We start from the raw sequence: 15,251 nt of genomic DNA on the forward strand, positions 1-15,251 counted from the left end.
TTAGTAATCTATCTAGGGCAAAAAGAATCTAGGGTTCAGTTTCTAGGATTGCCAACTTTCTCTTTAAAACTGGAGTAGTCATTCAGCTGAAGACTTTTAAGAAAGGTAGAGCGCATAAAATCATAGGGGTAAAACAAACAAGAAAAAAACCCTCCCAATCCAAAACCGTAGTATATACATAGATCAAACTTAGATTTATCAAGGTCTAGTTCAATAAATATGGTTACTGGGTGCATGAATAGGAGAGTTCCACTTCGGTGTGGATTAAGGTCTGGACCTCCTGACTTTAGTTCATCAGCACTGCCAGCTGATCTTCATGAGCAAAGCCAGAAGTATTTAGTTGATTTCTTAGATGTGTCTTGTGTAAGTGAAGGTCTTCCTCAGGGCAAACCTGACTTCTTTGTTTCTAAGACAATATATGAGAGGATTCAGAAGTGGCACAACTACTGTGTACAAGACTGATATCAACTTGTTAGCACTGTACATGTACATGACCTTAGGGCGGACGTAAGTGAAAAGAGTGGTGGAATAGAACAATACCACTACAGTCAAGTGGGAGCTGCAGGTGGAAAAGGCCTTTTGCCTCCCCTGGGAAGAAGGGATCTTCAACACGGTGAACATGATGCAAATGTAGGAGGTGACCACAGCACACAGAGGCACCATGATGACCATCAGAGCCAAGATGAAGTCCACTAGTTCAACCAGAGAGGAATCACTGCAGGAGATGTTCAGTAGGGATGAAATATCACAGAAATAGTGATTGATTTTGTCTGCCTCACAGAATGAGAGCTGGGCTATAAAGCTTAGCTTGATGGAAGAAGTGGTCAAACCACACACCCAACAGCCAGCTGTCAACCAAGCACAGAACTGATGATTCATGATGAGTGAATATCGGAGAGGTTTGCATATGGCCAAGAAGCGGTCATAGGCCATGACAGCTAACAGAATATACTCGGTACAAACAAAAGTCGCAAAGAAATACAACTGTGTCATGCATCCCTGGAATGAGATATGTTTGTCTTGAGAAAGACAATCAATGAGCATCTTAGGCTCAATGACAGAAACATACCAGATCTCTAAGACAGAGAGATTTCCTAGGAAGAAATACATTGGTTTTTGCATACTGTGGTTAGTTCGGATGATGAGAATGATAAGGAAGTTTTCCAAAACTGTTAATAAATAAGCCAGAAGTAAAGCAGAGAAGAGGAGCAGCTGCAGTTCAGCACTGGTGGGAAAACCCAGGAGAATGAAATACATGACACTGGTTTCATTCCTCCCACCCATTCTGTAGGCGAAAGATGAGCCTTATCCACCTGCAATAAATTAATACATTGAAACCTAACCAGACAGGCTTAAATTCATAGCAACATGTTACACCATCACTTAAGACACTGTAAAAGTTCAGATGCTTTGTTGCTGGCTTTCTAGAAATTAACTGTGTGAAGTTAGTCTACTCAAATCAGAATTTTTCAGTGCAAAAATGTAAGCATACTTTTTATTTCAGACTTCATGGAGATAAATAGGCACTACCAGTCTTATCTCATCTGAGACACAGGTCTAAAATAAGCCAGATGAATCATGCTGTCATATTGTCCATCCAATATAAAGAGATTTTAGGCTATGAGCTTATAGATAGACATTTAGATTGCCAATGTTTTAGTTTCTACATCTGCAGATGTAGAAACCATGAATCACCAGGGAAACCATGAATCACCATGAAACCAGATGTATACACATGAATCACGAGGGAAATGTAAAATACCACAAGGATATACACAATTTTATATAAAAACCCTCCAAACATATCTGAAGGACCCCATTAGAGGTTTCTATGGCTAGCTCTGAAGAGACTTATATCTACATAAAGCTCATTGAGATACAAAAGTACGCATAGTATCCCAGATACAGCATAAGTGCAAGCTCATTATAGTTCTGGGTCTGGTTGGTTTGACACTAACTCAGATTGTTCCTTCAAAAATAAGAATGTATCATCCTGTGCTATTAAAAACAAAACTGTTCTCAACCTTCTGTAGTGGGAATTCAGTGTGGAATCCACCGCCTCAGTTGATCCTGGAGAATATGATCAATATAGAATAGATGAAGTGTAGACTACTGTGTCAGTTGCATGATTTATACCAACATGTATAAATTGACCACTTTATTTACTTTCAACATCTCATGAGATTTGACCTAGAAATTATAGATAGCCTCCCAGTGGGAACAATTACAGAAAGAGGAGGGATGCTATTTCTTCTGTGATTCCACACAGAGTAGAAGTAAGAAACTCTGAAAATGTCCAAAATTTTATCTGAGACACTGAACAATGACATAACACCAGCTAATGTCTACTGATTTTTTTAGGGCAGAGTTAAAAAAAAAAAAAAACACACTAAAAAAAAAAACAAACCAAAAAAACCCTGAAGCAGAGGATATGGCTGTCATTTACCAAAGGCTAAACTAGAAAAAGGTTTTAGTGCCCTAATCTAAATCCAGAGCCTTAACTGGTAATCAGTTTCAGAGTAAGCAGTTTCTCCTACACTGGAGTTACTTGTACAACCTTCAGGTCTATCAATAGGCATGCTATGTATTTTCTGAATAGTACAGTACAGTATAAATATTATGTTGAAATGATTCCTCCAATAGTGTGAAATACCTCTATTAGATAGACTGAATCAGTTTCTTGAGTTGCCTAGTCTATCTCCATTGATAACATTTACATATGAAAACTCTGTTTAGTACCTGTGTGCCTGATTTACAGTCTCATGACTCACAGTCTTGTACAATAATTATCAACTAATACCTCAGCTTCAAGATGTAGTTTTATACATATATTTACATTTAGGTTTATGTTAGATATAGGATATATTTTTCCCAATGTAAACATCTAATATGTAAGTATTTAAGACTGATTTCAGCTGCCTGAACACAGCAGACTAGTGTCATTTGGAATGTTCTCAATTCTTACTGGTTTCCACTTAAAAGAGTCCCAAACAGTAGAGAGAAAGGAGTCCAGAAAGCAGTTTTGGTAGGTAGTTCATTTTTTTGCTCAGTAGGAGAACTATTTGGACTCTCAGTTGGATTGTGCTTGTACAACTGCAACCAAAACCCTCAGCACATGTGTAAACATGCACGTTACAGGTATATGCATCTACACTGTAGACCCCTCAAATTAAGTTAGACTAATCCTGCTCCTATCATCTAAGGTACAGTGAAAATCCTGGATCAGGTAAGTATATGTTGCTGTCTATTGGCATTCTGGATGTCCTAATGTATCCAAATCATCTCTAATGGGCTGGAAAATACTCTGCAAGACCTACAGAAGACTGTTGTCTTTTTGGAGCAGCAGTTGGAAAACAAAAAGATACTATAAAGCATGTAGCATATATGCATTATATGGTGTCAGCAAAGTGAAAAGTTTATTAAAAGGATCTGTTCCCTACTTGAGTGGCTGCTGGTAGCCAGGTGAGATATTACAAGAATTTAAAACAGCAATAGCTATCTATGTTGAGATAAACTCATCTGCTCCCTTTATGTCAGAAGTACTTCTCCTCTGTGGTTGAGCTAGCTAACTCATTTCTTGTAATACACTAAAGGCGTGTATATGGTAGATGTAGACAGTAAGTCAGCTTCTGAGTACAGTTTGCCTAATCTGTTTTATATGTCTGATTAAGGCATTAGCATGGCGTAATGGTGTGGCAGATCAAAGATCTGCTGGGATAGTGATGAAAGATAAGTGCCTGAGAATTAATGCTGTTTCCTGTATCATCATAACCTGAACATCTTTTAAATGAGAATAGTCAGTCAGTCCTGGAATAAAGATCATTACTCGAACCATGTAAATAATTCCTACTTTTTCTTTAAATTTTCATCTAACATGAAATAAATAATTAACTAAATAAATAATCCCTACCCTGATACTATGTCTGTCAATCAATTTCACTCAGAACTTGTACATAAGAGAATACACCATGTAACTATAAGTATCCATGGCAAAATCAATAAAGACTGAGGAACACTTCAAATGAGATTTTGTTACTCCCATGTTGTTTTAGGTGCCTGCACTCATAATACCAACGTATAGAGGACCTTCTCGGGAACTGCACCTACCCAGTCAAGGAGATGAGGTTAGGCATCTCAGCTAAATGCCTCTATTGATGTGCTTGTACCACACTGTTAAAGTGTGAATTTTGTCCGTTTCAGAGGTCTACCATAAGGACAGGATTAAGTGCACCAGAGAAATTCCCCTCAATTCTCTCCATTAACCAAAAAACCCCCAAAACAGACAAAAATCAACCAAAACCCAGTTAGCTTATGTGTAGACTTCTATATATGAGAACTGTGATTTAGCCTGGTAAATATAAAGCACTAAAAGGAAGATGTTTATCTCTCAATTAATCATTCTAGAGTCCTTTTCTGTCTTTGGAGGAAAAAAAGGAAGATAAAAAAGAAAAAAGTAGTCTTATGATCTCATTTGTCTTATCTTTATTCCATGTCTACCATATGATGAGAAAAATTACATCGTAGTTCTCAGCTGACCATATACCATAGGTCTCTGCTGTAGTGGAGGAAATGGACAGCTGAGCAGCTAAGGACAACATTTTGTTCCACCTCTCAAACGAGGTTTCTTGGCTGAGTTGCCTTAGTGACTGTAAAGGAAATGTGGGTATTCAGACCAAATATCAAAAGTTGAGGAGGAAGATGAAATAACTTCATCTTTGCACTATCACTCATCTGGTGACTTTGGTATTCTGAGGTAATAAAAGACATTTATTTTCTTTGCTTACTTTTTGTTAATTATGTTGTGTTTGTTTAAGAGCTGTTTTGTTTAGGAAAAGCTCTCTGACAGCTGGTATGTTGGGGATGATTCCTCTTGACATGGAACTCAGGTGAGGGTATCAAAGAGAGAGAAGTTTCCATGCAGCTAAATGACCTATAGAGAAGAAAGGAAAAGAAGGGGACATGAAACAAAAACCAAAGGGAAACCGTGCAGCATAATAAAGGTTGTGAAAATGCAAAGAGCAGGGAGTAAACACACAGTCTAGCCTCTGATGCCAGGGACAGAAGGACTTCCTAAGAAGAAAGACAGGACAGTGGCCTGAAACCAACACCAGAAAAGAAATCCTCTGGCAAAGATACCGTCTCCTACAGTGAAAGGACCTGTTTATAAGCACATTGCACTTTTATTTAATGCAGATTATTTTGAGACTTTTTCTATTACGAAAAGCTCATAGATGTTATATATTTTGCAATAAGGTCTGTCATTGAAATTTCAAAAGTTCTTTTGGAGTAAGTAAGCTTAGTAAGTCCAGACAACAAAACAATGATGGGGGAAGATACCTCATTCTAAGGCAGTGAAAGGGGAGCACTGGGAACTTCCTTAGGGTGAAAGGTATTAAAAAATACTGAGAGAGGGCTGCTGGCTCACAAGGTGTCATGTACTAAGGATGTAGTTATCATATAAGGTTGCAAAATCAGCAACACCAAAGCAAATGTGAAAAAAAATGAAACAAGAATGACTTGTTTATTTGGAGGAACAAAAGGGATAAAAAGGGATTATGTAGGGTAGCAAACAATACCATTAGGGCTGTTCTGGGATCTATGCTGAGCAGCCCTGTACTTAGTCAATATAGGTTGGTGCAGAACAATAAACCTGTTATTCTGATCATATCATGCGTTTCACTTGCGTTCACTGTTAGAGATTTGGGGTGATTTCTCTAGAGCTGGGGAAGGAACTCCCAAAAGGAACAGAGGACAAACTGAGCTTCCTAACAGGCTACCTCTAATTCAGATGGGCCATATGAAGTTAGAATTACATCCACAAGCCTTTGTACATGTTGTGTTCTATGACCTTCCTTAGTCCCAGGATAGGGAGAAGATGAGGATTTTAAGTGCAGGAACCTCTGTGACTACCTGTGTAGATAAAGCAGAGCAGTTTCATCCTCTGTGGCTGAAGTACACCTTGAAGGTATCACTTGGCATTAAAAAGCAGAATTGAAAGTCAACACTATTATGTTCACAGTGAACATTAATGTCGTCAAAGTACAAGTGTGGAGCAGAGAAGTAATGTGTGTGGCATACAGCTGTCTTCTTGCGAGATACATTGTTGAGTAGTTAAAAGCTTACAGAATTTATTTGTCCTGAGTCTGTAACTTCTGTAATGCAATGCAGGCAGGGTCTGATGATTCTAAAAACGATGACTGATGAACATAAAGAAATCTAGGCATTCTGGACAGAACAGAGTTATCATCTACAATATTTAAGAGTCAAATGTTGTCAAATAGTCAAAATAAAGATGAACTTTTTATTAAAATAATTTTAAAGTAAATTTTTACTTCACTTAAAAAGAGGAGCACATGAGGATGCAGAATCATAACATCATAGAATTCTTGAGGTCGGAAGGGCTGGGCAAGCTTAGCAGTTGTATTGGGGTGACATGACAAGGTTTTGGTAGTGACAGGGTGTGGAGGGTGGCCTCTGTGAGAGGAAACCAGGAGCCGCCTTCATGTCAAACAGAGTCAGTTTCAGCCAGCTCCAAAACAGACCCACTACTGCCCAAAACTGAGCCCATCAGTGAAGCTGGTGGCATGTCTGTGATAGCACATTTAAGAAAGGGTAAAAACAGTGTGTTGCAGTTTTGAGAGAAAGGAGTGGAAAAAATGTGAGAGAAACAGCCCTGCAGACACCAAGGTCAATGAAGAAAGAGAGGGAGGAGGTGTTGCATGCACTGGAGCAGAGATTCCCCTGCAATCCGTGGAGAAGACCATGGTGAAGCATGTTGTCTCCCCGCAGACCATGGAGGACCATGTTGGGGCAGATAATTACACTGCAGCCCATGGAGGACCCCAGGCTGCAGCAGGTGGAGGTGGTCTGAAGGAAACTGCAGCCCATGGAGAGCCTGTGCTGAAGCCAGCTACTGGTAGGAACTGCAGCCAGTAGAGGACCCATATTGGAGCAACCTATTCCTGGTGGACTGTGCAGGAGACCCATGCTGGAGCAGTTTGTGAAGAAGTGTATCCAGTGGGAGGGACCCCATACTAGAGCAGGGGAAAAGTACGAGGAAGGAACAGCAGAGTCAGTATTATGCACTGATTGCAACCCCATTCTCCATTCCACTGCACCACTGGGAAGCCAGGAGTTAGAAGTGCCAGATATTAAGAAGTTAAGTTGACCTTGGGAAGAAGAGGGGTAGAGGAAAGGTGTTTTTAGTTTTATCTTTGTTTCTCATCACCTGGTCTATTTTTAATAGGTAATAAATTAAATTAATTTTCCCTAAGTCGAGTCTGATGTGCCCATGATTGTAACTGTTAAATGATCTCATTTGTCCTTTATCTCAACCCATGAGCCTTTTCACCTAATTTTCTCCCCCTGTCTTGCTGAGGAGGAGGAGTGAAAAAGTGGTTTGGTGGGTGCCTGGCAGCCAGCCAAGGTTAAGCCACCACAGCAGTCTTTCCAACTCATCCTCTGAACTGAGCCACTGACAAGCAGCAAGTCTTTCTAGGTAACCCCTCAGGTTGACACGTCATGCCTGTATGCCTCACAGAGGAGACTCCCCATATTTGTGTGTCTCGCCACATCCTTCTGGTACTGCTGTGTGGTTCAGGCTCAGATGGCATTGATTCTTCTTTGGATAGAGCATTCAGCCACCTATCTATTTTGAGGGCATTGAAACCGTTCTGTAGCTGTAGATCTGCAGGGGGGGAAGGAGAGTCTTCCTCCTCTTGCCAGAAGTCACAAACTTCCAGCCTTTACTGTCATGGTGATTCCATTACCCAACGTGATATGGACTGACTACGACTATCCCTCCTTCTGTACAGTTGGGGGTTCATGCTCTTGTATCTGCAGGTTCTCAGAAGATCCTGTCAATTGATTTATCATAATCTTTGATATCATACAGTCTGCTGACCTTCTCTTGTAGCTCATTCATTTGTTGACAAATATGCTTAACCAGCATACAGCTCTGGCAGGCACAAACATCATATTCCTGCTTCAGCAAAATACAATAGGAGTTCCCTGAAACCTGAAGTGCTGTATCCTCCCTATGAACCTCAAATCTGAGCTGAGACCTCTTTTCCCAGAGCTAATTGCTTCAGATTGGGCTAGGGAGCTATCATTTTGACAACATATTAACATAATTTATAGCTATCTGGCCTTGCTCCATCTTCATGTAGATAACTCTATTCCTAAAGTTAGGACAGTTCTCATCCTAGGCTAGACAAAACAGGAATAGTTTCATTCAATGAAGAAACGCAACGTCCTGCAGAGAAAAATTCAACTAATCTTACCTAACTTTGTCTTTCTGTATAAACTTTCATCTATTGAATGTATAGGAAATCTTACTGCTAAAGCAAAGCTAAGGGCATCTCCCTTGCCCTTAAAACAACATTTAACTTTGTCTTTCCATAAAACAAGTCATTAGTGGGGCTCAAAATGACGGAAGATCATTCATAAGACTGTTTCACTCATATCAATCAGTTCCCTGTAATTCCCAAATTTCAAGGAAAAAATATTTGGACTATCTTGCTTCAACTTCTGAAGCACAAACCAGAGCTTTTCATGAAGTGATTTAATCACAAAACAATTACTTTTATAGGGTTTTCTTAACTATGCAATCTCTTCTGTCATTAAACCTGCTAATGTTTCTGCAAGGAAATTCTTTTTCTGAATAAGATCTTTTGGAGATCTTCCTTGATTTCCTGGTTCCTCAGGCAGTAAATGATGGGATTGAAGAGAGGAACAACAATAGCATAGAAAGCAGACACGATTTTGTTTGTGTCATGAACTGGAAGTGTTTTGGGCCTCACATAGATGAAAATGCTTGTCACGTAGAAGACAATGACCACTATAAGGTGGAAGGCACAAGTGAAGAAGGTTTTTTCGCAACCTTGTACAGATGAAATGTAAAGGACAGTGAAGATATTACAGGTGTAGGCTAGGATTACTATGGAGAGAGACGTCAGGAGAATAAATAAGGCAGCCACAAAATCCATAAGAGCAGCTCTTTCCAGATCTGTGCAGGCTAAGTTCAAGAGAGGAGAAACATCACAGAAGAAATGATTGATTATATTGATTCCACGGTATGTTATCTGAGAGATAAAAATTACTTTGCATCCAGAAACTAAGAAATCAGTCAATCAAAAAGTCAACCCATAGCAAGGTAGATATAGACAATGTATCTCATGATAGTAGGGTAATGGAAAGGTTTGCAAATGGTGATCTAGCGATCATAGTGATCATTTCAGGCTGGACATTAGAAAGAACTTCTTCGCTGTAAGAGCCATTAAGCATTGGAATGGGCTCCCCAGGGAGGCAGTGGCGTCACCAACCCTGGAGGTGTTCAAAAAACGTTTAGATGTGGTGCTTCAAGACATGGTTTAGTGGGTTTAGCAGGCATGGTGGCATCAGGTATATGGTTGGACTTTGAGGTCTCTTCCAACCATAATGATTCTACGATTATATGACATGCCATGACAGCCAGGAGGAGGGACTCAGTGTTGCCCAGGCTGAGGAAGAAGTACAGCTGTGTCATGCATTCCATGAAGGAGATTCACTTTGTCACTGACACAAAGATCAGCATTGTCTCGGGGAATGTGACTGTCACATACCAGATCTCCAGGAAGGAGAAATTACTCAGAAAGAAATACATGGGGGAGTGGAGGTTATAGTCTCTCCAGACAGTTAGGATGATGGTAATATTTTCTGTAAAAATTAAGAGATAAGCAATGAGAAATATGCAAAGAAAAGAATGTACAAGCGAGGAGCAATGGGAAATCCAAGGAAAATGAATTCTTTGACCATGCTGAGACTGCTCACCTCCATGAGGAGGAAAGATGAGTCTTGGAGATGTGAATTATAAATTGGCTGAAAAACTGACCAGACTGCAGAATTTGACAGGTGATGATAAACAGTACAAAGTTCAACTGGGAATCAGTATCTTTACTCATGAACTGTTCTTGTGGCTGAAATTTTAGTGTTTTCAATGAAAACCTGGACAATTGCACTAGGGAGAGTTTTGGAAGTGTTGCATAACACAGCTGCTATTCAGAGTGACTTCAACAGGTTGGGGAAATGGGCTAACAGGAACCTCATGAAGTTCAGCAAAGAAAAATACAAAGTCCTGCATCTGGAGAAAAAAAACCCTCATGCAACAAGACAGGCTGGTGCCTGACTGACTGTGAAACAACCTTGCAGGAAAGCATCTGGGGAATCTGGTGACAATGAACTGAACAGGAGTCAATAGCATGCCCTTACAGCAAGGGCAACGAACCACATTATGAGCTGTGTTTCTAAGACCAGTGAGATGGTGGAAGAGATTCTTCGCCTCTATTAAACACTTGCTAGACCTCAATCTGCAATATTGTGTCCAGTTTAAAGTTCCCCAGGATAAAAAAGACAGTGATGTATGGAGTGGAGCATGTCTAGTGAAGGACCATCAAGCTGGTTAAGAGTCTGGAGAACAAGACATACAGGGAGAGACTGAGAGAGCAGGGTTTGTTTATCCTTAAGAAGTCAAGGCCCAGGGGAGTTCTCATTGTCTACAGTTCTTTAGTTGGAGTGAGGGGGAGCGGGTAGAGAAGTTGGAGGCAGTCTCTTCTTGGAGGTATTCAGTGGCAAGACTAGAGGCAACAGAGAACAAGTTGGATCACAGGAAAGTGGTATCTTATTCCTATTAGATATAAGGAAATTCCGTTTTCATGATAAGGATGAAACTTGGGTCCAGACTGGTGGTGGAATCCCCAACGAGATAATTCGTCTGCTTAGAGATAATAAAAATTCAACCTCATGTGACACTGAGCAAGTTGAATTATCTTCAAATTTGACCCTCCTCTGAGAATTATGTTGAATTCCAGAGGTCCTTTTGAATGTAAATTGTTTCACGATTCCATGATTCTGAAGTTACCAAACATTCACACACATGTGCAGACATGCTTGACTCTTATCTGTGAAATGGGACAGTAAGAATGAGGAAACCTGGAATGACAAATGCATACTGGGAAATTTTGAGAACAAATTAGTAGAGCCAATGCAAATTAACACAATTAAGCAATAGCACAGGGAATCGGGAAGTTTCAGTAAAGGAACAAGTACAGTTTGGGTAGTTAGATGCAGATCTAAATTTGTCTGAGAATAAGCCCCAGTTCTCCTCTGAACTCTGAAGATAATGATATTTGTACATTTTGCCTGAATGTGCTTAGTTCAAAGTGTCTGAAAAAATGTGAAGGCTTTGCTGCAGCCTTCCAGAATGGTGTTTCACGGTATGAAATTGAGAGCAGATCATACTGAGAAACGCTTGAAAAACTCCACCATTGTTCCACAGAGGAAGGAGCCAAAGTTAAAACAGTTTGATCTGTTCTATGAGGAACAGATCCTAATGAGTTTCGGCTGAGAGAGAATTACTTAGTTTCAAAAGCAAGCCTGCAAATGAATTTACATTAAGGTATGTTTGATACAGGAACAAGTCCAAGTTATTTGACATAACAAGCTTTATAAGCATTACGAATCATTAATACTTAAGCATTGTAATGCTTATAATGCCTCTTAAGCACTTTGTGACCTGTCTTGGTGATTAAACTCTGTTCCCCTGAACAAATGGACTGGAATGGTATATATCCATATAGCTCGTAGTGGAACACTCCTTTAGAGTAAATTCCCATCCTAAGTACCTAAGAGGTGATTATAATCAATGAAGCTCTAGGCAATACAGTCTCTGTAAACTGTGACTAAGGCGAGATACACAAATTCTACTGAAATGGCTCCAGATGGCTATGTTTAGGAAAGTGGATCCTGCCTCTATACTTAATCATCTCAACAAATCTCTAGACACTGTTTTTATTATTGTTTAGAGACCTAATCAGTGTCTAGGATAGATGTCTGTTATTATTTTGAGAACTCCAGAGAATCCATAGCACCTTATAGTACTGGTAGATATGACACAGCTTCTGTGTAAGGCCAGTGTCCTTCTGGAACGGCAACTACAGGACAGCCAGGGTATACAAGGTCATTTCAAGAGAGATTAAGCACCCATGACTGTGCAACTAATTCAACTCCTAGAATTTCCTTGACAATGCTGAAAGCTGAGATATCTTCTGCTCCCACTTATGTGTTTAAAACTGAAGTCAAACCCCATTCATAAAGTTAGATGACATGAATGCTAGCCAGCTGTGCTGAGTGGCAGTCCTATTATTTATCCGCATATTTAAAGGTAAGCACGAAGTTGAACTTGTCCTCCAAGTGGCATTTTCATAGTTATTCAACACAGCTTGTCAATCAGGAATCAGACAATGGTTCTACTGAACTGAGCCCCATACTGGGTTGAGTCTATGTTGTTGTTATGGATCTCTCTGTGCTTCACTATAAAGTGCTAGTCTCTGTATAAAATGTATGTTGACTATTTAGTAGATCTAGGTTAGGATCCTTCTGCAATGGAAAACTGTTTCTTTCCTCAAACTAAACAGCGGTACTGTGGTTCTGATCAGTTTAGAGCCCTTTTGACTTGGATGCAAAGATGAAATATCCCTCTCTTCTTCTTTGGAGTAGGTCACAATCAAGGGATTGCCTGTTGACATGGCCAGCTTGGTCAAAAGAGGCTTAGCCATGAACGTTATCAATGTCTGACACTGTGATATGTTTAGCAAAATGGCCACAGATCACTCCTTAAAGTAAATTAATTTAGTTGTGCAGATATTGACAAAGGTAGCAGAGATGTAGCCACTGACTCCTAAAATACACAAAATTCCCAAACAACTATATGTTCATTCATATTCAAACTAATACACAGTGACTTCAGCAGAATTTAGAAGAACAGAAATTAATGAAAATGTCCTACAAAATTTTTTTAAAAAAAGTTATTTTATTTACAGTGACCAGGATTTAAAGTCTCCAATTTATTTAGAGTATTTATTTCAACCTTCCTTAAGAAGCTGGGCTTCTCCTATTCCACTGTGAACACTTCTGCTGTTACTCTTTTCCAGGAGGATTGATTCAGGCTTGTAAGTACAGGCTTCTTGTAGAATATGAAATACTGTGGAGTACCTGAGACCTCCCCTTTTGGATAGGCAGGTATGTTACAGGAACTACTGAAGAGAACCTTCCTTTTAGCATCTATTTGTAGATCGAGCGGAATATCCAAGGTCTTTAAAACACTAGATATGTGCCTATAGTTAGGCACATGTGTCTCACCTTAGCTGTCAGTTGTTGCCTTGAATTGGATCACATGCTATTAACAGAATGTTTCAACTGTGTTCTCAAAGCCATTGATGTATGATATCCTAGACACATCTTTTTGCTCCCTGAGATGATTATGAGTCAAATCAGTAACTTCATTGTGCATAAACCTTCATCAGAGAAGAAAGATCATTTGAAGGTAATAAGTAGAAAGGTGATTTCTTGCTGAGGATAAGTGGTCATATTTATGCCTCAATGTCTTGAGTTATCAGCATTATAATGACTGCAGTTCTGACTAAGTACAAACTAAATCTTAAAACCTTTCATTCTAACTCTCACACTTACACACTGTCTGTAAGGGACTGTCTTAAAGGTGGACAATAATGGATTGACAGACCTTGAGGGCAGTCTGTCTAACACTGCAGTTTTTTTTCAAAGTCCCTTTAATCTCCTGGCTCCTCAGACAATAAATGAAGGGATTGAGCACGAGAGATACAATAGTGTATGCAATTGACATTAGCTGGTTTAAGTCAAAAGGGTGGATCCTCTTGGGCTGGGCATGCATGAACAGTGTCTGAAAAGGAGATAATGACTACAGTGAGGTGAGAAACATAGGTGGAGAAGGCTTTCTTCCTGCCCTGGGTTTTGGGGATATGCAGGATGGTGCTGATGATGCATATATAGGAGATAATTGTGACAGAGAGGAGAATCAGCAAGATAAGCAAGGCCAGGATGAAATCCACTATTTCAGCCATTGTCTTGTCGGCACATATGTTCATCAAGGGGCTGATGTCACAGAAGAAGCGGTTGATGACATTGGAGCCACAAAAAGACAGATGAGAGATGAAAAATACTTTCAGCATGGAGGTCAATAAGCCAACAAGCCAGAAGCGTGTGGCTAGTTACATGCAGAACCAGTGGTTCATGATAATGGGATAGCTTAGGGGATTGCAGATGGCCACATAATGATCATGACTGCAAGGAGGACACACTCAGTACAAATAAGGGAGTTGAAGAAGTTAAGTTGGGTCATACAGCCTTCAAAAGATATATTCTTGTTTTCAACAAGAAAAATCACTAGCATTTTGGGGACAATGACTGAGATGTACCAAGCCTCCAGGAAGGAGAGGTTTCTGAGAAAAAAATATATGGATTTGTGAAGCTGGTGGTTCATCTTTATCAAGATAATTATATTTTCCAAGATGGTCAGCATGTAGGCCACCAGGAATATCACAGAGTGACATCTGAAGTTCCATGATAGCTGGAAATACCAAGAAGATAAATTCCTGGAATTTTCTGCTGGTTTTCTGCTTCATGGCAGAGGGCATAGCATCCCTGAAGAGGCCAGACTCAGCTCTCCTGAAGTCCAGGGTGGTAATCCTACTTATTGCCCTGCTTCCAGCATACAGGATCCCCAACCAGTCCTCCTTTGTTTGTTTGTTAGTACAAGGTCCAGCAGAAAACCTCTCCTCATTGGCTCCTCCACTACCTGTGTCAAAAAGTTATCATCAATGCTCTGCAAGAACGTCTTGGACCGTGTGTACCTAGCTGTGTTGTCTTTCCAGCAGCTGTCAGGGTGGTTGAAGTCCCCATGACAACCATGGCCTGTGATTGTGAGGTTATTTCAGCTTTCTGTAGAAGGCCTCATTGACTTCCTCATCCTGATCAGGTGGCCTGTAGTAAACACCCACAACAGCATCACCCATATTAGTCTGCCCCTTAATTCTTACCCCTAAACTCTTGACTCATTCTTCATCTGCCCCTAGGCAGAGTTTGATACATTCTAGTTGCTCTCTTACATAGGGAGCAACTCTGCCACCTCACCTTCCTGGCCTGTCCTTCCTAAAAAGTACGTAGTCATCCATGACAGCATTCCAGTCATGTGAGCTATCCCACCATGTATCTATAATTGCAATGAGATCATGGCCCTGCAACTGCACACAGATCTCTGATTCTTCCTGTTTATTCCCCATGCTGCGTGCCCTGGTGTACAGCCATTTCAGAGAGGTAATCGAGCGTGGAGGTTTCATGGAAGAGGATCCACCATAGCCATGGTGTTTAGCCTTCTGGTTCTCATCTTGGGAGGCAGC

General features: G+C 40.2%; 1 protein-coding gene and 2 pseudogenes across 1 annotated transcript; all 3 read right to left on the bottom strand.

The window, feature by feature from the left end:
* Positions 1–348: 348 nt before the first annotated feature.
* LOC104169365 (olfactory receptor 6Y1) lies at positions 349–1,284 on the bottom strand. Its single transcript, XM_009710267.1, has one exon. The coding sequence runs from the start codon at positions 1,282–1,284 to the stop codon at positions 349–351; it is 936 nt and encodes a 311-aa protein (XP_009708569.1).
* Positions 1,285–8,630: 7,346 nt separating this feature from the next.
* On the bottom strand, positions 8,631–12,593 carry LOC104169366 (annotated as a pseudogene).
* Positions 12,594–13,528: 935 nt separating this feature from the next.
* On the bottom strand, positions 13,529–14,477 carry LOC104169367 (annotated as a pseudogene).
* Between the last annotated feature and the right edge of the window lie 774 nt (positions 14,478–15,251).

The sequence above is a fragment of the Cariama cristata genome, unplaced genomic scaffold (assembly GCF_000690535.1).
Source record: "Cariama cristata isolate BGI_N322 unplaced genomic scaffold, ASM69053v1 scaffold11381, whole genome shotgun sequence".
NCBI classification, from domain to species: domain Eukaryota; kingdom Metazoa; phylum Chordata; class Aves; order Cariamiformes; family Cariamidae; genus Cariama; species Cariama cristata.

Bases quoted from the DNA above. Each gene is read 5' to 3' on its own strand.
- LOC104169365 (XM_009710267.1), bottom strand. From the start codon at position 1,284: ATGGGTGGGAGGAATGAAACCAGTGTCATGTATTTCATTCTCCTGGGT.